The 20,828-nt window shown below is 38.0% G+C and overlaps 1 protein-coding gene across 1 annotated transcript in view; it reads left to right on the top strand.

Annotated features, from left to right (window-relative positions):
* Window positions 1–192: 192 nt before the first annotated feature.
* CENPP (centromere protein P) overlaps window positions 193–20,828 on the top strand; it is a 230,689-nt gene continuing 210,053 nt past the window's right edge. Inside the window, exons 1-3 of the mRNA XM_029201721.1 lie at window positions 193–472; window positions 17,920–18,101; window positions 20,620–20,708. Of these exons, the coding sequence (XP_029057554.1) occupies window positions 366–472; window positions 17,920–18,101; window positions 20,620–20,708 (378 nt within the window). The 5' untranslated portion in view covers window positions 193–365. The remainder of the gene's footprint in view (window positions 473–17,919; window positions 18,102–20,619; window positions 20,709–20,828) is intronic.

Consider the following 20,828-nt stretch of genomic DNA (forward strand, 5'->3'; position numbering starts at 1 on the left):
GGGGAAGAAAAATAAAGAGACTCCCCCCTGAAGTGCTCCCGGAACCTCCTCTTCTGTGACTTATTCGTCCTAGTTGCTCCAAGGCGCCACCAGGTCGGGGTGGGTAGGTATGCCCTCGGGCTTTGGGTTCGAGGGAGTCAACTCTCTTGAAGCGTAGGGACTGCTGGGGGACAGCTGTGGAAAAGTAAGCAGGGATGGCAATGAGCCTGGGATGCTTGCGAGCGCTGGTTATAAGCTCGGGAATCGCGCGTCATTCCCCTGCCTCCCCCGCCGAGTTCTGGGATGGTTCACGCCAGCAGCGCGCGAGGCTTGAAGAGCAGGACGTGGCGCGCTTCTGTTAGGCAGCTTCCCGTCAGCGCGGCCCTATGGATTCCCAGCTGGTTGAGGCTCGCGCTTTGGAAGCCGAGATCACCGCTTTGAGGCGGGCGTGCGTGGAGCCGCCGGCGCCCGGGGAAGACACCTCCCGAGTTCGGTACGTGGCCTTCCTCAGGTCCAGTGGGGAGGGTGAAGATCTCTACTCCAGGCGCCCCGGACCTCCCCAGACTTTTCCCGAGCACCAGACGTGGGCGGGAACTCGTTATCTGTCTCTTCCAACAGGGCTGAGAGTGATGAGTACACGCGTGGATCCCGTTGTAATCGTATTACCATATATTAACGGATTTAATCACACTCATGGGGAAGGTGTTTTCATTTAAGGTGTTTCATTTCATTTCAAGGTGTTCTCTTCTCGTGCTCGTAACTATCAAGGTGAAAGTCTTGCTTATCTCCTTAGCAATCTTGCCTTTAGTGGGCAGCAGTATCTAGTTGGAATTTAAAAACTCTGGTTTCATGGTATTTGTTTTTATGAGTCACCTAACTGTGGCAAGTGATACTGATTTTTCGCTTACGGTAGTGATACGAAATTTCCTTTGAGAAATAATTTAGGTAAAAGAATAAGTTGATATAAAGAAGAGTAGGCAATGTAGTCTATAGGAGAATTTGGCAGAAGCTGCGAAGGTGATTGTCATATACTGCAGGAGGGGAAGCATCCCTGTAAAGGAAGTGAGGGAACTCCCTGTTCAAAGATGAACAGAGCCATATGCACTAATAGAAATAACTGAAGAGTGCCGTCTACCATAGAGGGATGGCATCATGACGTCTTTGTTACTACCAATAGCCATGGTCTGTTGCTTACTTACTAAGTGCTAGACTGAGAGATGCAAACATCTTCATGTGCATCATCTCTTTTTAATACCTACGACAATCCTCTGAGTTAGGTGCAGTTGTTAACACCGTTTTAGAGTTAGGAAACTGAGGCTCAGAGAAATTAAGTTGCTTGCCTGAAGTCTCAGAGAAGGTAAGTGTTAGAGCTGGATTGGAACCCAAAAATCAAACTTCAAAGCCCAGGCACTTTGCTTACTGGAAAAGGAGAGAAGGGATCCATGACAGTTAATTATGTACCTATTGTCTCAAGCTTTCAAGCTGCTTGAAAAGCAGAAACTGTCTTCATTTTTTAGTCAATTCTAATTTGACATAGATGCAGAGAGAATAAGATTTTCCTGAGCTAACTGGACAAGAGTTTGTTGAAATTGGGAAGGAGGAGTTGTAAAGAAAATGTTTGCATGCATGTTGGAAGGGATCATGAAGGTAGAGGATGCTGTAACTAGTAAAAGGGAGAGGGAAGTAGGTGAACAGGGAACAAATATGTTCCTCTGCAAGTGAGGGTGTAAATGTATCAGAATGCTTGCTACTCCAGGCCTGCTCCACAGATTGGAAGCTTTAGCATCACTTGGGTTGAACAGAAATACAGATTTCAGCCCAATCCTGACCTACTGAGTCGGAATCTGCTTTTTAACTAGACCGTTGATGATTTTATGCACTTCAGAAAGTTTGAGTAAGCACCATGATGAAAGATGATTTCCTTACTGGCCACAGGATGTCATTTTTAGCTCAGGATAGTATGTAGAGTATCCATGTAATTTGAGTCTCCTCAGTGATAAAGTTGAGAAAGTCGAAAGAGTCCAAGGTGTCTGGATTTAATATAGTTTTTTTAAAAATTTGTAACGTTTTTTTACATCTTTATTGGAGTATAATTGCTTTACAATGGTGTGTTAGTTTCTGCTTTATAACAAAGTGAATCAGTTATACATATACATATGTTTCCATATCCCACCCCTCTAGGTGGTCACAAAGCACCGAGCTGATCTCCCTGTGCTATGCGGCTGCTTCCCACTAGCTATCTATTTTATGTTTGGTAGTGTATATATGTCCATGACACTCTCTCACTTTGTCACAGCTTACCCTTCCCCCTCCCCATATCCTCAAGTCCATTGTCTAGTAGGTCTGTGTCTTTATTCCTGTCTTACCCCTAGGTTCTGCACGACATTTTTTTTTCTTAGATTCCATATATATGTGTTAGCATATGGTATTTGTCTTTCTCTTTCTGACTTACTTCACTCTGTATGAAAGACTCTAGGTCCATCCACCTCACTACAAATAACTCAATTTCGTTTCCTTTTATGGCTGAGTAATATTCCATTGTATATATGTGCCACATCTTCTTTATCCATTCATCCGATGATGGGCACTCAGGTTGTTTCCATGTCCTGGCTATTGTAAATAGAGCTGCAATGAACATTTTGGTACATGACTCTTTTTGAATTACGGTCTTCTCAGGGTTTATGCCCAGTAGTGGGATTGCTGGGTCATATGGTAGTTCTATTTGTAGTTTTTTAAGGAACCTCCATACTGTTCTCCATAGTGGCTGTTCCAATTCACATTCCCACCAGCAGTGCAAGAGTGTTCCCTTTTCTCCACACTCTCTCCAGCATTTATTGTTTCTAGATTTTTTGATGATGGCCATTCTGACTGGTGTGAGATGATATCTCATTGTAGCTTTGATTTGCATTTCTCTAATAATTAATGACGTTGAGCATTCTTTCATGTGTTTGTTGGCAATCTGTATATCTTCTTTGGAGAAATGTCTATTTAGCTCTTCTGCCCATTTTTGGATTGGGTTGTTTGTTTTTTTGTTGTTGAGCTGCATGAGCTGCTTGTAAATTTTGGAGATTAATCCTTTGTCAGTTGCTTCATTTGCAAATATTTTCTCCCATTCTGAAGGTTGTCTTTTGGTCTTGTTTATGGTTTCCTTTGCTGTGCAAAAGTTTTAACTTTGATTAGGTCCCATTTGTTTATTTTTGTTTTTATTTCCATTTCTCTAGGAGGTGGGTCAAAAAGGATCTTGCTGTGATTTATGTCATAGAGTGTTCTGCCTATGCTTTCCTCTAAGAGTTTGATAGTGTCTGGCCTTACATTTAGGTCTTTAATCCATTTTGAGCTTATTTTTGTGTATGGTGTTAGGGAGTGTTGTAATCTCATACTTTTACATGTACATCTCCAGTTTTCCCAGCACCACTTATTGAACAGATTGTCCTTTCTCCACTGTACATTCCTGTCCCCTTTATCAAAGATAAGGTGACCATATGTGCATGGGTTTATCTCTGGGCTTTCTATCCTGTTCCTTTGATCTATCTTTCTGTTTTTGTGCCAGTACCATACTGTCTTGATTACTGTAGCTTTGTAGTATAGTCTGAAGTCAGGGAGCCTGATTCCTCCAGCTGCGTTTTTCATTCTCAAGATTGCATTGGCTATTCGGGGTCTTTTGTGTTTCCATACAAATTGTGAAATTTTTTGTTCTAGTTGTGTGAAAAATGCCAGTGGTAGTTTGATAGGGATTGCATTGAATCTGTAGATTGCTGTGGGTAGTAGAGTCTTTTCACAATGTTGATTCTTCCAATCCAAGAACATGGTATATCTCTCCATCTATTTGTATCATCTTTAATTTTTTTCATCAGTGTCTTATAATTTTGTGCATACAGGTCTTTTGTCTCCTTAGGTAGGTTTATTCCTAGATATTTTATTCTTTTTGTTGCAGTGATAAATGGGAGTGTTTTCTTGATTTCACTTTCAGATTTTTCATCATTAGTGTATAGGAATGCCAGAGATTTCTGTGCATTAATTTTGTATCCTGCTACTTTACCAAATTCATTGATTAGCTCTAGTAGTTTTCTGGTAGCATCTTTAGGATTCTCTATGTATAGTATCATCTCATCTGCAAACAGTGACAGCTTTACTTCTTCTTTTCCTATTCGGATTCCTTTTATTTCCTTTTCTTCTCTGATTGCTGTGGCTAAAACTTCTAAAACTATGTTGAATAAGAGTGATGAGAGTGGGCAACCTTGTCTTGTTCCTGATCTTAGTAGAAATACTTTCAGTTTTTCACCATTGAGGATGATGTTGGCTGTGGGTTTGTCATATATGGCCTTTATTATGTTGAGGTAAGTTCCCTCTATGCCTACTTTCTGGAGGGTTTTTATCATAAATGGGTGTTGAATTTTGTCGAAAGCTTTCTCTGCATATATTGAGATGACCATATGGTTTTTCTCTTTCAGTTTGTTAATATGGTGTATCACACTGATTGATTTGCGTATATTGAAGAATCCTTGCATTCCTGGAATAAACCCCACTTGATCATGGTGTATGATCCTTTTAATGTGCTGTTGGATTCTGTTTGCTAGTATTCTGTTGAGGATTTTTGCATCTATGTTCATCAGTGATATTGGCCTGTAGTTTTCTTTCTTTGTGACATCCTTGTCTGGTTTTGGTATCAGGGTGATGGTGGCCTCATAGAATGAGTTTGGGAGTGTTCCTCCCTCTGCTATATTTTGGAAGAGTTTGAGAAGGATAGGTGTCAGCTCTTCCCTAAATGTTTGATAGAATTTGCCTGTGAAGCCATCTGGTCCTGGGCTTTTGTTTGTTGGAAGATTTTTAATCACAGTTTCAATTTCAGTGCTTCGTCTGTTCATATTTTCTATTTCTTCCTGATTCAGTCTTGGCAGGTTGTGCATTTCTAAAATTTGTCCATTTCTTCCAGGTTGTCCATTTTATTGGCATAGAGTTGCTTGTAGTAATCTCTCATGATCTTTTGTATTTCTGTAGTGTCAGTTGTTACTTCTCCTTTTTCATTTCTAATTCTATTGATTTGAGTCTTCTCCCTTTTGTTCTTGATGAGTCTGGCTAATGGTTTATCAATTTTGTTTATTTTCTCAAGGAACCAGCTTTTAGTTTTATTGATCTTTGCTATTGTTTCTTTCATTTGTTTTTTATTTATTTCTGAACTGATCTTTATAATTTCTTTCCTTCTGCTAACTTTGGGGTTTTTTTGTTCTTCTTTCTCTAATTGCTTTAGGTGTAAGTTCAGGTTGTTTATTTGAGATTTTTCTTGTTTCTTGAGGTAGGATTGTATTTCTGTAAACTTCCATCTTAGAATGGCTTTTGCTGCATCCCATAAGTTTTGGATCGTTGTGTTTTCATTGTCATTGTTCTAGGTATTTTTTGATTTCCTCTTATTTCTTCAGTGATCTCTTGGTTATTTAGTAGTGTATTGTTTAGCCTCCATGTGTTTGTATTTTTTACAGTTTTTTTCCTGTAATTGATGTCTAGTTTCATAGCCTTGTGGTCGGAAAAGATACTTGTTATGATTTCAGTTTTCTTTAATTTACCAAGGCTTGATTTGTGACCCAAGATATGGTCTATCCTGGAGAATGTTCCATGAGCACTTGAGAAGAAATTGTATTCTGTTGTTTTTGAATGGAATGTCCTATAAATATCAATGAAGTCCCTCTTGTTTAATGTGTCATTTAAAGCTTGTGTTTCCTTATTTATTTTCACTTTGGGTGACCTGTCCGTTGGTGAAAGTGGGGTGTTTTAAGTCCTCTACTATTATTGTGTTACTGTCAATTTCCCTGGTAGTTCTATTTTTCACTTTCTGAGGACCCTCCATACTGTTTTCAGTAGTGGCTGCACAAATTTAAATTGCCACCAACAGTGCACAAGTATTCTTATTTCTCCACATCCTCACCAACACCTGTTATTTCTTGCATTTTTGATAATAACCATTCTAAGAAGTGTGAGGTTATGTCTTCTTATTGTTTTGATTTGTATTTCCCTGATGATTAGTGATGCTGAGCACCTTTTCATGTACCTCATGGCCTTCTGTATGTCTTCTTTGGAAAAATGTCTTGCAATCCTTTGCTCATTTTAGATTGTATGTGGATTTTTGCTATTCAGTTGTATGAGTTCCCTATACATTTTGGATATTGACTCCTTAGGGGATAAATAAGTTGCACATATTTTCTTACATTCCATAGGTTTCCTTTTCACTTTGTTGATGATTTCCTTTGCTGTCTAGAAGCTTTTTAATTTGATGTACTTCTACTTGTTGTTTAATTTTTGCTTTTCTGGCCTAACTTTTTGGTGGCAAATCCAAAAAATTATTGACAGGACCAATGTCAAGGAGCTCACTGCTTATGTTTTCTTCTAGAATTTTTATAGTTTCAGGTCTTTAATCCATTTTAAGTTAACTTTTGTGTATGGTGTAAGATAGTGGTTCCTTCTTCCTTTTTCTTCTGGCTGTCCAGTTTTCCCAACCCATTTATTGAAGAAACTGTCCTTTCCCCATTGTGTATTCTTGGCTTCTTTGTCATAAATTAATTGACCATATATGAATGGGTTTATTTCTGGGCTTTTTTTTCTCTTCTGTTGATCTATGTGTCTGTTTTATGTCAATACTATATTGCTTTCGTTACTATAGCTTTGTAATCTAGTTTGAAATCAAGACTTATGATGCCTCCAGGATTGTTCTTTCTCAAGAATTCTTTAGCTATTCCAGGTCTTTTGTGGTTCCATACAAACAGTAGGATTTTTTCCTATTTCTGTGAAAAATGCTATTGGAATTTTGTTAGAAATTGTATTGAATCTGGTGATTGCATTGGTAGTATGGACATTTAAACAATATTCTTCTTATCCATGAGTATGGAATATCTTTTCAAATATTAGTATTTTGTCAGTTTCTTTTTTCAGTGTCTTATAATTTTCAGTGTATAGGTCTTTTACCTCCTTTGTTAAATTTATTCCTAGGTATTTAATTCTTTTTGATGCAGTTATATATGGGATCGGTTTCTTATTTTCTTTTTCTGATAGTTTGTTATTAGTGTATAGAAACACAACAGATTTTTGTATTGGTTTTGTATCCTGCAACTTTACTAGTTTGTTTCCTAGTTTTAACAGTTTTATGGTAGAGTCTTTGGGGTTTTCTCTAAATAATATCATGTCATCTGCAAATACTTACAGTGTTACTTCTTCCTTTCTGATTTGAGTGCCTTTTATTTCTTTTTCTTGTCTAACTGCTCTGGCTAGGACTCCATTACTATGTTGAATAAGTGTGGTGAAAGTGAGCATTCTTTGTCTTGTTCCTGAACTCAGAGGAAAAACTTTCTGCTTTTCACTGTTCGGTATGATGTTAGCTGTGGACTTGTCATGTGGCCTTTATTATTTTGAGGTAAATTTCCTCTATACCCACTTTGTTAAGAATTTTGATCATAAATGGATGTTGAATTTTGTCAGACATTTTTCTGCATCTATTGAGATGATCACATGGGTTTTATCCTTCATTCTGTTAATGGGGTGTATCAGACTGATTTGCAGATTTGAACCATTCTTGCATTCCTGGACTAAATCCCAGTTGTTCCTGGTGTGTGTTGCTTAACATATTGCTGAATTAGCTTTGTTAATGGTTTGTTGAGGACTTATGTTTATGTTCATCAGGGATATTGGCCTTATAATTTTCTTTTCTTGTAGTGTTCATGTCTGAGTTTGGTATCAGGGTAAAGGCCTCATAAAATGATTTTGTAAGTTTTCCCTCTCCTGTTTTTTGGAAGAGTTTGAGAAGGATTGGTTTGCTTCTTCTTTAAATATTTGGTAGAATTCACTAGTGAAGCCATCTGGTCCTGGACTTTTATTTGTAGGTAGGATTTTAAACACTAATTCAATTTCCTTATTATTAATTGTCTGCTCAGTTTTTCTGTTTCTTCATGATTCAGTCTTATTCTATGTTTCTAGAAGTTTTTCTGTTTTATCTGGATTGTCCAGTTTGTTGGCATATAATTTTTCATACTTTGTTACGACGTGAGTGGTTTCGTTTGTGTTTCTGTGGTGTCAGTTGTAATGTCTCTTCTTTCATTTTGATTTTATTTGTGTCTTCTCTCTCTCTCTCTCTTTGATTATTCTAACTAAAGTTTGGTCTATTTTGTTTACTTTTTGACTAACCAGCTCTTGGGTTCCTTGATCTTTTCTATCACCTTTTTAGGCTGTATTTCATTCTTTTCCTTCTCTGATCTTTGATATTTCCCTCTACTAACTTTGGGCTTCATTTGTTTTTTATTTGAGATGGTTTGTTACTGCTTTTTATTGCTATGAACTTCCCTCTGAGAATGACTTTTGCTACAGCCCACAGTTTGGTGTGTTTTATTTCTGTTTTCATTTGTCTCATGGTACTTTTTTACTTCTCTTTTGATTTTTCTTTTGACTCATTCTGTCATTCAGTAGGATGTTGTTTAATCTCCATATATTTGTGAATTTTCTAGTTTTCTTGTAATTTATTTCTAGTATAATATCATTGTGGTTGGAAAAGATGCTTGATATAATTTCAGTCTTCTTAAATTTATTAAGACTCGTTTTGTGGCTTGACATATGGCTTATCCTGGAGAATGTTCCTTGTGTGCTTGGGAAGAATCTGTAGTCTTTCTTTTGAGTGGAATATTCTGTATATGTCTGTTAAGTTCTTAAGGTCTAAATGTGTCATTTAAGACCAATGTTTCTTTATTGATTTTCTCTCTGGATGATCTACATGTTGATGTAAGTGGTGTGCTAAAATCCCCTACTATTGTATTGCTGTCTATTTCTCTCTTTAAGGTCTGTTAATATTGTTTTATATATTTAGGTGCTCCTATATTGGGTGCATAAATATTTACCACTGTGTCCTCTTGTTGGATTAACTCCTTTATCATTATATAATGACCACCTTTGTCTCTTATTACAACTTTGTCTTAAAGCCTTTTTTTTTCTGATATAAATATGCTACTTTAGCTTTCTTTTAGTTTCCATTTGGATGGAATATCTTTTTCCATCCCTTCACTTTAAGTGTGTATGTCCTTACATCTGAAGTGAGTATCTTGTAAGCAGCATGATGGGTCTTTTGTTGGTTTTTAAATCTAGTCAGCCACTCTGTGCTTTTTGACTGAAGAATTTAGTCCATTTGTATTTAAAGTAATTTATGATAGGTGTGTGCTTATTGCCATTTTATTTTCTGGAAGTTTTGTAATTCCATTGCTCCTTTCTTCACCTCTAGCTCTCTCCTTTTGTGATTTGGTGATTTTCTATAGTGATATGCTTAGATTCCTTTTTATCTTTTTTGTGTCTACTGTAGCTTTTTGCTCTGTGGGTACCATGAGGGTTACATAAAACATGTTTATAACTGTCTGTTTTAAGTTGACAATAACTTAAGTTCTAACACATTCTAAATCTCTGCATTTTTACTCCCTCCCCCAATGTTTTATGTTTTTGATGTCACAATTTAGGTCTTCTTATATTGTGTATACCATAACAAATTGTTGTATTTATCATTATTTTTACTACTTTTGTTTTTCAACCTTCATATTAGCTTTTAGGTGATTAACCTACCACCATTGCACCATTAGATTATTCTGAATTCTTCTATATATTCACCTTTACCAGTGAGAACTATACTTTCTTGTTTCCTGCTTCTACTTATTGACCTTTTTTGTCAGAGAGGTTCTTTTAACATTTCTTGTAAGGCCTATCTGGTGGTGATGAACTCCTTTCGCTTTTGGTTGTCTGGAAAACTATCTCTGCTTTAATTCTGAAGGACCACTCTGCCAGTAGGGTATTATTGGTTGGCAGCTTTTGTCTGTCAGCCTTTGGATATATCATGCCACTTCCTTCTGGCCTGCAGAGTTTCTGCTGAAAACTCTGATAGTCTTTTGGGGTTCCCTGGTACATAACAAGTTGTTTTTCCCTTGCTGCTTTTAAGAATCTCTCCTTGTCTTTAACTTTTGATATTTTAATTCTAATGTGTCTGATGTGGGTCTCTTTAGGTTCCTCTTATTTGGTACTCTCTGTGCTTCCTAGATCTGATGTCTGTTTCTTCTCCCAGGTTAGGAAAGTTTCCTGCAATTATTTCTTCAAATAAGTTTTCTGCCCCTTTCTCTCCTCTCCTTCAAGGACCCCTATAATTTGAAAGCTTGTCCATTTGTTGTTGCCCCATAAGTCTTTTAAGCTATTTTAGCTTTTTTTCTTTTTCTTTCTTTTTCCTTTTTGCTGTTCTGATTGGATAACTTACATTGCCATAATTTCAAGTTCACTGATCCTTTTTACTGCTTCATCTAGTCTGATGTTGAACCCCTCTATTGAATTTTTCAGTTCAGTTATTGTAGTCTTCAGGTCTATGACCCCTACTTAGTATTTTCTTATAGTTTCTCTCTCTTTGTTGAAATTCTCATTTTGTTTATCCATTGTTCTCCTGAGCTCTGTGAGCATCTTTATGATCATTATTTTGAACTGCTTATAAGGTAAATCACTTACCTCCATTTGATTAAGGTATTTTCTTGAGGCTTTATCTTGTCCTTTCATTTGGAACATATTCCTGTGTTTCTTCATTTTCTTGACTCTCTGTGTTGGTTTCTATGTATTAGATAAAAGAGCCCTCTCTTGCAGTCTTGGAAGAGTGACCTCGTGTAGTAGATGAACTTTATTGTTCAGCTCTGTCTTGGTTTTCTCTCAAACCTTGGTGTTGTCCAAGCAGCCTATTTATTCTTAGCTGCTCCCAGTAGTTGAGGGTACCTCAAGACTTGTCAGTGTCGCAAAGGGGAGGTTCTCAGTCAGCAGGTAGATTCAGGCTGATTGGCAAGAAGAAGCTCAGAGAGGAGCTTTTTTTTTTTTGGCGGTACACGGGCCTCTCACTGTTGTGGCCTCTCCCGTTGCGGAGCACAGGCTCCGGACGTGAATGCTCAGCGGCCATGGCTCACGGGCCCAGCCGCTCCGTGGTATGCGGGATCTTCCTGGACCGGGGCACGAACCCATGTCCCCTGCATCGGCAGGCGGACTCTCAACCACTGCGCCACCAGGGAAGCCCCCAGGGAGGAGCTTTTAAAGTACACAAATATACTTCGAGGGAAGACTGCTCCCTCTGCCCTGAGCCCTGGTACTAGCCAGGTAAGAAGTGTTTCTCCGTTACTTTTCTTTCGAAATCGTGAACATAAGCCCTGCTGGACACCAGAGCCAGGCTATAAAGGGATGTGTCCTCTGGACAGCATTCACAACAGTTGGGGTGCACAAGCCCCTGTCTTGGAGACACTGATGACTTGGGGCCTGGTCAGATGGAAAGCATGAAGGGTAGCATCCTCTGGCCTCCTCAGTCTCTGCAGAGGATTGTAATTGGGCCCTGAATGTGTGTTTAATGATAAGCCTGCCACTCAGGCTCCAGTTCTGAAGACAAGCTTATTTGTCTCTTTCACAGTAAGATTAGGCCTGCATTTTAGTCTGCTATATCTCCACTGTGCCCTGGGGCCATTAGTCATTTAAGAACTATTTCTCCTTTTGTTACAGTGCTACAGGACCCACAATAAGTTCTGCTGTAAGTTCTGTTGACTGCCAGAGCCCAGTGAATAAGAGGTGTCCAACTGGGCAGCAGCCACAAAAATCAGGGTTCCAGAGAGTGCACAAACTCCTTTCCAGGAGATACTGGTGATATGGAGTAAGACAGAGAGAGTACAAAGATGATGCTCTGGCCTCTTTCTTTGGAGGTATTTAAGTAGGCTCTTGTATGATGTTAAATTAGAAGTCTTCAGGCCAAAGCTTTAAGGTAAGGAAGTAGGCCTCTTAAACAGAAACACTGGTTGCTTTTTTGTTGGCTGCCTCTGTGCTGGGTTCCGGGGTAGGTGAGTCTGCATGCATGAGCCCTTTAAGAACTGTTTCTCGGTTCCCTATAGTGGGGGTCCCCAACCCCTGGGCCACGGACCACTACCGGTCTGTGGCCTGTTAGGAACCGGGCTGCACAGCAGGAGGTGAGTGGCGGCAGAGTGAGTGAAGCTTCATCTGTATTTACAGCTGCTCCCCACAGGTCACATTACCGCCTGGGCTCTGCCTCCTATGAGCATTATGGTAAGTTGTATAATTATTTCATTACATATTACAATGTAATAATAATAGAAATAAAGTGCACAATAAATGTAATGTGCTTGAATCCTCCCGAAACCATCCCTGCCCTCCGCCCTGGTCTGTGAAAAAATTGTCTTCCATGAAACTGGTCCCTGGTGCCAAAAAGGTTGGAGACTGGTGCCCTTTAGCCTTGTGAATCTCATGGATCCAAGGCTTGTTGGCTTTCAAAGCTAGATATTTTAGGGGCTTATTTTAGGGCCTCTCAGGTGCTGGTCTTAAAATTTGGGGTGCCAGCTGTGCTGTTCACACCTTTCACTCCTCAGGGAGCAGGTCGGGGTTGTTAGTCCCTCTTGATTGTGGGTTGCCGTGCAACAGGTGGCTTTTATGTGGATTGTGTCTCAGCCTCTACTATCCATTTCAACATAGGCTTTTTCTCATTTCCTGATGTGTAGGAGCTGCTCAGCTAGTTTTTGGGTTTCTTTCAGAGAAAATTGTTTCATATGTACGTGTAGATTTGGTGTGACTATGGGAGGAGGGTGAATTCATCATCCTCTTATGTAGCCACTTTGAACGTAGAACTATTTCTCCCTTCAACTGTCTCAGTTTTTGCTTTGAAATATAGTCAGCTCTGTATCTGCAGGTTTCATATCCACAGGTTCTGCATCCATGGATTTTGGTATTTGTGGTGAGTCAAGGAACCAATACCCTACAGATACTGAAGGAAAACTGTATTTTGATATCTGTCATTAGGTTTGTAAATGTTTATAATTTTTATGTCTTGCTGTATTGAACCTTTCATTAATATATATATTTTTTTCTTTGTCTCTTATAACCTCTTTTGACTTAAACTCTATTTTGTTTGTTATTAGTATCCCCAGTCCTGCTCTCTTTCGGTTCCTTTTTGCATGGAGTATCTTTTTCCATCCTTTCACTTTTAGCCTTTGTATCTAAAGTGATTCTCTTATAGACAGCATATGGTTAAAGCCTGTGGTTTTATCAGTTCTTCCAAACTCAGCCTTTTGTTTGGAGGATTTAACCCCTTTACATTTAAATAAGTACTTATAAGGAGAGATTTATTTCTGTCATTTTGCTCTTTGTTTTTTTTGTGTGTGTTCCCTTAAGCTCTTTTGTCCCTCATTTCCTGCATTTCTGTCTTTTGAGAAGTGCTTAAATTTCTTTCTCATTTGCTTTGATATATATTCTTTAGCTATTTTCTTTGTGGTTATCAGAGGGATTATAAATAAAATGCTAAAGTTACAACACTCTTAATTTGAATTTATACACACCTCATTTCAATAACATACAAAAATTCTGCCTGCTTACAGCTCCATCCCCGCTGTTTTTGTTTTTTTATGTCACAGAATTACATCTTAATACTTTTGTACCCCTGAACATAAACTAATAATTCTTTTAAATGCATTCATCTCTTAAATTTTGTAGAAAACATGGAGTTACAGATGAAAGTTATACTCATAGTACCTTTAGACTAATAATTTTTTAAAATGTTAAATCATGTAGGAAAAGAAGTTCAGTTATAAGCCATTGTTACCATACTAGTAGATTTTATATGCCCATATACTAATTTTATTGAGATCTTTATTTCTCCACATGGCTTCATGTTACTGTCTAGTGTACTTTTATTTTACTTTACAGGACTGCCTTGAGCATTTCTTGGAGGTCATGTCTAGTGGTAACAAACTTCCTCAGCTTTTGTTTATTTGAAAATGTGTTGATTTCTTCCTCACTTTTTTTTTTTAAAATATTTATTTATTTGGCTGCACCGGGTCTTAGTTGCAGAACACAGGATCTTTAGTTGCAGCATGTGAACTCTTATTTGCAGCATGTGGGATCTAGTTCCCTGACCAGGAATCAAACCCAGGCCCCCTGCATTGGGAGCTTGGAGTCTTAGCTGTTGGACCACCAGGGAAGTCCCACTTCCTCACTTTTGAAAGAAAATTTTGCCAGAAGGATTGTTGGTTGATGGTTTTCTTCGTTTAGCACTTTGAATGTATTGGCCCGCTGTTTTCTGGCCTCCAAAACTTCTGATGAGAAATTTGCTGTTATATTATTGAGGATCCATTATATGTGATGATTTGCTTTTCTCTTGCTGCTTTCAAAATCTCTCTTTACCCTTGGTTTTTGAAAATTTGATTATGTCTCTTTTTGACCCTCTTTGAGTTCATCTTATTTAGAATTAGTTGAGCTTTTTGAATGTTAGCCTTCATGTCTCTCATCAAGTTTGGGACACTTTTTACCATTATTTCTTTTTTTTTTTTTTTTTTTTTTTAAATTTTTGGCTGCATTGAGTCTTCGTTGCTGCATGCAGGCTTTCTCTAGTTGTGGCGAGCGGGAGCTACTCTTTGTTGCAGTGCATGGGCTTCTTATTGCAGTGGCTTCTCTTGTTGCGGAGCACAGGCTCTAGGTGCGCAGGCTTCAGTAGTTGTGCCATGCGGGCTCAGTATTTGTGGCTCTCAGGCTGTAGAGTGCAGGCTCAGTAGTTGTGGCACATGGGCTTAGTTGCTCCGCAGCATGTAGGATCCTCCCGGACCAGGGCTTGAACCTGTGTCCCCTGCATTGCCAGGTGGATTCTTAACCACTGCACCCCCCCAGAGAAGCCCTTTACCATTATTTCTTCAAATAGTCTTTCTTCCCCTTTTCCTCTTGCTTTTCCTACTGGTACTCCCACAATGCATATGCTGGTCCTTGTGGTTGTGTCCCACTCGTCCCTTAGGCTCTGTTTGCTTTTCTTCAGTGTTTTTTCCTTCTGTTCCTCAGTCTCCGTTTCCAGTGTCTTATCTTCAAGTTCACTGATTCATTATTCTGTCTGCTCAAATCTGCCTTTGAATTCCTCTGGTGAATTTTTCATTTTAGTTATTGTACTTTTCAGGTCCAGAATTTCTTTTTGGTTTTCTGTCTTTATACTGATGTTTCCATTTTGTTCACAAATCGTCTTCTTAACTTTCTCCACATCTTCCTTTATTTCTTTGAGCATCTTTAAGACTTCTGTTTTAAAGTCTTTGTCTGATATATCTGCCATTAAGTCTTTTTCAGGGACAGATTCTTTTGAATATTTTTTTTCTTTGAATGGGCCATGCTTTTCTGTTTTTTGTATGCCTTGTGATATTTTGTTGAACACTGGACATTTTAATTTAATAATGTGGTAACTCTGGAAATCAGATTCTCTCCCCTCTTCCCCAGTGTTTGCACTTTTTTGTTATTGTTTTAGGTTGTTTTGTTGTTGTTGTTGTTGTTGTAGGCTGTCTGTGTGCTGAGGATCAGCCTGAAGTGTAAACTTAATGTCTAATTATGTCTTTTCTGAGCTTTTACTTGGGTATGTGCAATCATTTTCTAATTTTCCCCATATATTTAGTTTGATTTTTCATGTCCTAGTCTTTAATGTCTGACTCCTGAAAAAGAAAAGACAAAAATGATGGTGGGAAACAAAAAGCAACAACTCTTTAAATATTCTTAACGCTACCTCAGCCAGAGGGTAGGGGCTTGCAGCAGTGACTCCCCTCCTCTTTGTCTGCTTCTCTGTGATCAGCAGCCGCAATTAGCAACTGGAGCACAGATACTCAATACTTGGGGGACAGAGTCTTTTTTGCCCACTCTTGCTCCCCTAAGCTGTGTGCAGGTGGCTCCAAGAACATGTGCACAGCTGCTTGCCATGTTGTTGGAGGGGGCGTGGGTAGCTACTACTGTGCTAAGAGCTGAAATTGCCCTCGATTTACTGTAACGTACGTTTAAGCCTTCTCCATGAAGTTGCAAGCCTTCAGCAGTCTCCAGAGTTCCAAAAAAGTTATATCAGACAGATTCCACCACTGCAATTGCTTCCTAGTTGGGGAGATAGGTTCCTGGTGCTTCCTACTCTGCCATCTTCATAGAATCCTAGATCATTGAGTTTTAAACTCAAGTCTTGTGTAGATTTGCTTTTAAAGAAAAAAATCTTCTTGTGAACATCTAATTTTGGGCAAAAAAAAATATGCTACTAAGACAAATTTGCAAATAATAAATAAAACTACAAAACCATAAAACCCATATCCCCAATTCATTCAGAATAGCATCATTAATTGTAATGGACCAGTGATGTTTTGCTCAAAGTAAATTACTGCTATGAATGAGAATATGCAGGTTATCTTTTTATTTTGTGGTAATATATACATAACATAAAACTTACCATTTTAACCCTTTTAAAGTATATAGTTTAGTTCACATTGTTGTGCAACCATCACACCATTATCTATCTCTAAAATGATTTCATTGTCCCACAGAGAAACTTTGTACCCAGTAAACAATAACTCCCCATTTTTCCATTTCTCAGCCACAAGTTCTTTCTTGAGTTCTGCATATCTGTCCTTTAATGTGATTACTTAGTTCTCTTATCAGTTTGCTCTGTTGGAAATACCTTGAAATTTTCATCCGTAGTTTGCTGTGTCATTGTTTAGTATTCACTTGGAAGGAGCTCATTTATATAAAGATTAACTCTGTTCTTTTGTTCATTAGCTTTATCTATTTAATTTTCAAAAAGCAAATACAAAAGAGCATGTTGTAGTCTCTCAGATGACATAGAATATACTTATAGTGATATTTTAAATTCGCATTAAAACAAAGTTTAAAAAATTTCTACAGGCTTTATACAAGTTTTGAAATATGAGTGTGAAGATACAGTTAGGTTATTCTTTATAGACATGGTATATGGTCATAAGAACATAGGCTAATGTAGTGGAATTAGAAAAGGAGGGATAGCTATGTGGGGGAGCAGAAAAGATGACCTCAGATCCAGATGTGAGAGGAGTAATAGAGCAAGGGTGACCCTCAAGAAATGGAACCTGCTATAGCAGGGGACAGATTTTGTCATTAACAAGAGTAGGGAAATTTGAAGGAAAAACTAATTTGAAGAAGAAAACATTTGATGCTTTATCAAGTTAAATCTACCTTGCAGGAAGAAGAGATGATTAAAGGTGTGTTTTAGGAGTTACTGGCATAAAAGAGCTGAGATTAATCATCAGATTCTTCTGGAATGAGAGAATGCATATTCAGAAGAGCAGAGGCAAGAGTGTTAGGGTTTTCTTCTAACACGGGAGACAAAAAGCAGGGACAGTGGAAGACCCAAGATGTAAAATGAGAATCAGGATAATCATGCCCCAGAAGGAAAGGAAAGCATGTTTAAGATAGTGGAAGTCAGCAGGGTAGAATGTAGCTGATAGCATGATGGCAATAAAGGATTACAAAAAATAAAATATCATTTAATGCGATTATTTGCTGAAATTTTACTTTTTTCAAGGAAAACAGAGCTATGTTTTCAGTGCAGAATATCTGATTACAGTGTTGTTTAGAGATTATGCTATTTGTTATTTGTTTGGAATTTTTACCTCTATACTCTTCAGTTTCGCAAGAATCTCTTTCTGAGTATAAAATGCTTTGTGATACTTCACTTGTTTTAGAAGTTGAAGCTGGATGATTTATTTTGTCTTTGGTTCATCATATCTTTTAAAATAGTTTGAGGCGTCTTGGGATATCAGACATTTAGGTTGGAACACTTTAAATATTCCAGCCTAAACAGACATTTTAATTTTACAAAGTACTCCTGTTATAATTTATTTTATAGCTGTTTCTAATATGTAGGAAAATGGTATTATAACTTGGTTAGGTTTGTTTTATATTGAGATTAATGATTGCAGTGTTAGTAGCCACATTGGTTTTAAGAAAAATCTTACTGGCTTTAAGAAAAATCTTACTAGTTTTAATGGGAAGAGAGTAAGAAGGATAAAATGGGAATGGTTTGAAGAAATTTATAGATACTAGTTGAAACACTTATTAGTCGTTTCTTAATTGAAGTAATTATTTGTGGTATTTGCTTTTTAGAAAATCATTTCGAGAAATATACCAAGCAGATTCTGAAGGATGGGAATTGTCAAAAGATCTGAGAAGTCATCTTGGACATTTAGAATCAGAACTTCAGTTTCTAAGTACGCTTACTGGCATCAATATAAGACATTACTCCAAGAAAACAGAGGACCTAACGAGCACTGAGATGACAGAAAAGAGTAAGCATTAGTTTCTTTCTTTCTTTTTTTTTTGGCTGCACTGTGTGGCATCTTAGTTTCCTGACCAGGGATTGAACCTGGGCCCACGGCAGTGTAAATGCTGAGTCTTAACCATTACGCATCCAGGGAATTTCCAGAGTAAGCATTCATTTTAATCTAGAAGTGGTACTGAAGTTTACCTTATTATACATAGGAAATTGGTTGCCTTATCGCTGAATTAAAATTCTGCGAGATAATGATTTGAATGTGTGGTTGTGGTAAACTTGTTTTGTCAAGTGTCTATTCAATATCACAGTGTGTGTAATACTCTTAAAAGCTGCCTGAGGTAGATATTAAAGAAGACACAGTCTGTCATTATGTAACTTAATAGTCAAGTAACAGCCATTAGCGACTTTAAGAACAGTAGCAGCATTAATTTGTAAATCTTAGCTGTTGTTCACTACTGACATGAGAGCTGTGTCATCTGTGGTGCTCTGCTACTAATGAGCATGGCCTTGTGGCCAAGATAAATATTTCAAGAACTGGACCATTTGGCAGAGGAGGGTTTCTGGTCCCAATGACTTACGTTTTATTACCAAGGATCTGTGATGCACTAACAAGTAAGGGGAAGCTAATTCAGCTGTGCGATTGGATGTTGGGAACTTGGTTTAGAAGAAGGAATCACTTTAGGAAATGCTTCCTGATTTTTCCACCAAAATAACCCTCATGACCAGGGAGAGGAAGAGTGACCCTCAGAAGGTGGTGGGCAGCTTACCTCAGTGAAACTTTGAATTACATGTAGAAATGAAATTTAGACACTTCAGGTACTTGAAAGGAATAGATGGAATACAGAGAATATGGAGAGTGAGATTTTACTGTACAAAAGTCTCACTCTTTCTTTTTGAGCCCCAGGTTTACCCCATCTGTAGAGGTACTTGGTGGTGCCCATTCAGAATGCCTTTGAATGGGCTTGATTCTGAGCTTTCCCCATTGCTGGCTTAGGTTTTAATTTTCCTGGATCTGCCAGGTTAGTTCCACTTTTTTATGTAATATCTAGCTTACCTATCTGCTTTTCAGCTTCTAAAATTAGGTTACTCTCATCTTTTTCTCTTTATCCTTGTAAAATTGTGCCCTTCTGGGGGAAGGGGCAATATAGGGGTAGATTAAGAGGTACAGACTTAGATATAAAACAAGCTACGAGGATATATTATACAACATGGGGAATATAGCCAATATTTTATAATAACTGGAAATGGACTATAACCTTTAAAAATTGTGAATCACTATATTGTCCATGTGTAATGTATGTGTATTGTACAGCAACTATACTTCAGTTTTTTAAAAAAGAGAATTGTGGGGACTTCCCTAGTGGCGCATTGGTTAAGAATCTGCTTGCCAGTGCATGGAACATGGGTTCGAGCCCTGGTCCCGGAAGATCCCACATGCCGCGGAGCAGCTAAGTCCATGTGCCACAACTACTGAGCCTGTGCTCTAGAGCCCACGAGCCACAACTACTGAGCCTGCGTGCCACAACTACTGAAGCCCACTCGCCTAGAGCCCGCATGCCTCAACTACTGAGCCCATGTGCTGCAACTACTGAAGCCCGCGCGTTCTAGCACTCACATGCCACAACTACTGAGCCTGCATGCCTAGAGCCCATGAACCGCAACAAGAGAAGCCACCACAATGAGAAGCCCTCGCACTGCAACGAAGAGTAGCCCCCACTCACCACAACTGGAGAAAGCCCATGCGCAGCAACAAAGACCCAATGCAGCCAAAAATAAATAAAATTAGAAGAAAAAAAGAAGCTCTACCAATTTCTTTTTTAAAAAACTAAATAAAAATTTAAAAAAGAGAATTGTGCTCATTTAAAAATACCTTCATTAGCAAAAGTAGATGGTAATAAAGTCAGAATAATGGTTATCTCTTGAGGGGAACATAGTGTATAGCCTGGAAAGGGCATGAGGGAACGTTATGGGGTACTTTAAACTTTCTGTATCTTGATCTTAGTGGTGGTTACATGGGAAACGCTTGTAAATATATACATATATATATGTATATATATACGTACATATATATATATTATGATGTATACTTAAGAATAGGGCATTTTATGCATTTGAGTGTATTCATGTTATACCTAAAAAAATACTTTTGCTGTCATTTTAGTAAAGTTTTGAGAGTTAACTGAGGTAAATACATGGATTTAATTTATTGTCTAACTAGGTCTAGATAATGTTGAAAAAATGAAAAATACCTAACAGTTATCATGATTCAAGTTTGTCTAGGGTCATACTAGCATGTTTCTGTTTCTTACCTTAATCTTTGGTATAATCGATAACTAGAAAGTACAAGTTGTCTTTAATCTTATTTTGCAAAGGCGATCAATTTGGTGCACATTCTTCCAGGTATTTTCAATGCAAATACACTCTCACACATATACCCACGTATATTATAAGTATCCACACAAAATTAAATAATAGATATTTAAAGGAAATTGTTATTTTCAAACAAAAATATTTATTTTTATGATTTACAGGTATAAAGAAAGTTCTGCAGAGACACAGATTATCAGGAAATTGCCACATGATTACGTTTCAACTTGAATTTCAGCTTCTGGAAATCCAGGTAAATTAAGAATACATGTGGTAGATAACACAGATTCTGCTGCTATGAAATAAAAACTCCCACACCCCAGTCTTCAGCAGTGGCTGAGTTGAGGAGACGTTCTTGAGCTAGGGCCCCCTC

This window comes from Monodon monoceros, unplaced genomic scaffold, assembly GCF_005190385.1.
Source record: "Monodon monoceros isolate NGI ecotype Baffin Bay Population unplaced genomic scaffold, NGI_Narwhal_1 Super_Scaffold_5, whole genome shotgun sequence".
NCBI classification, from domain to species: Eukaryota; Metazoa; Chordata; class Mammalia; order Artiodactyla; family Monodontidae; genus Monodon; species Monodon monoceros.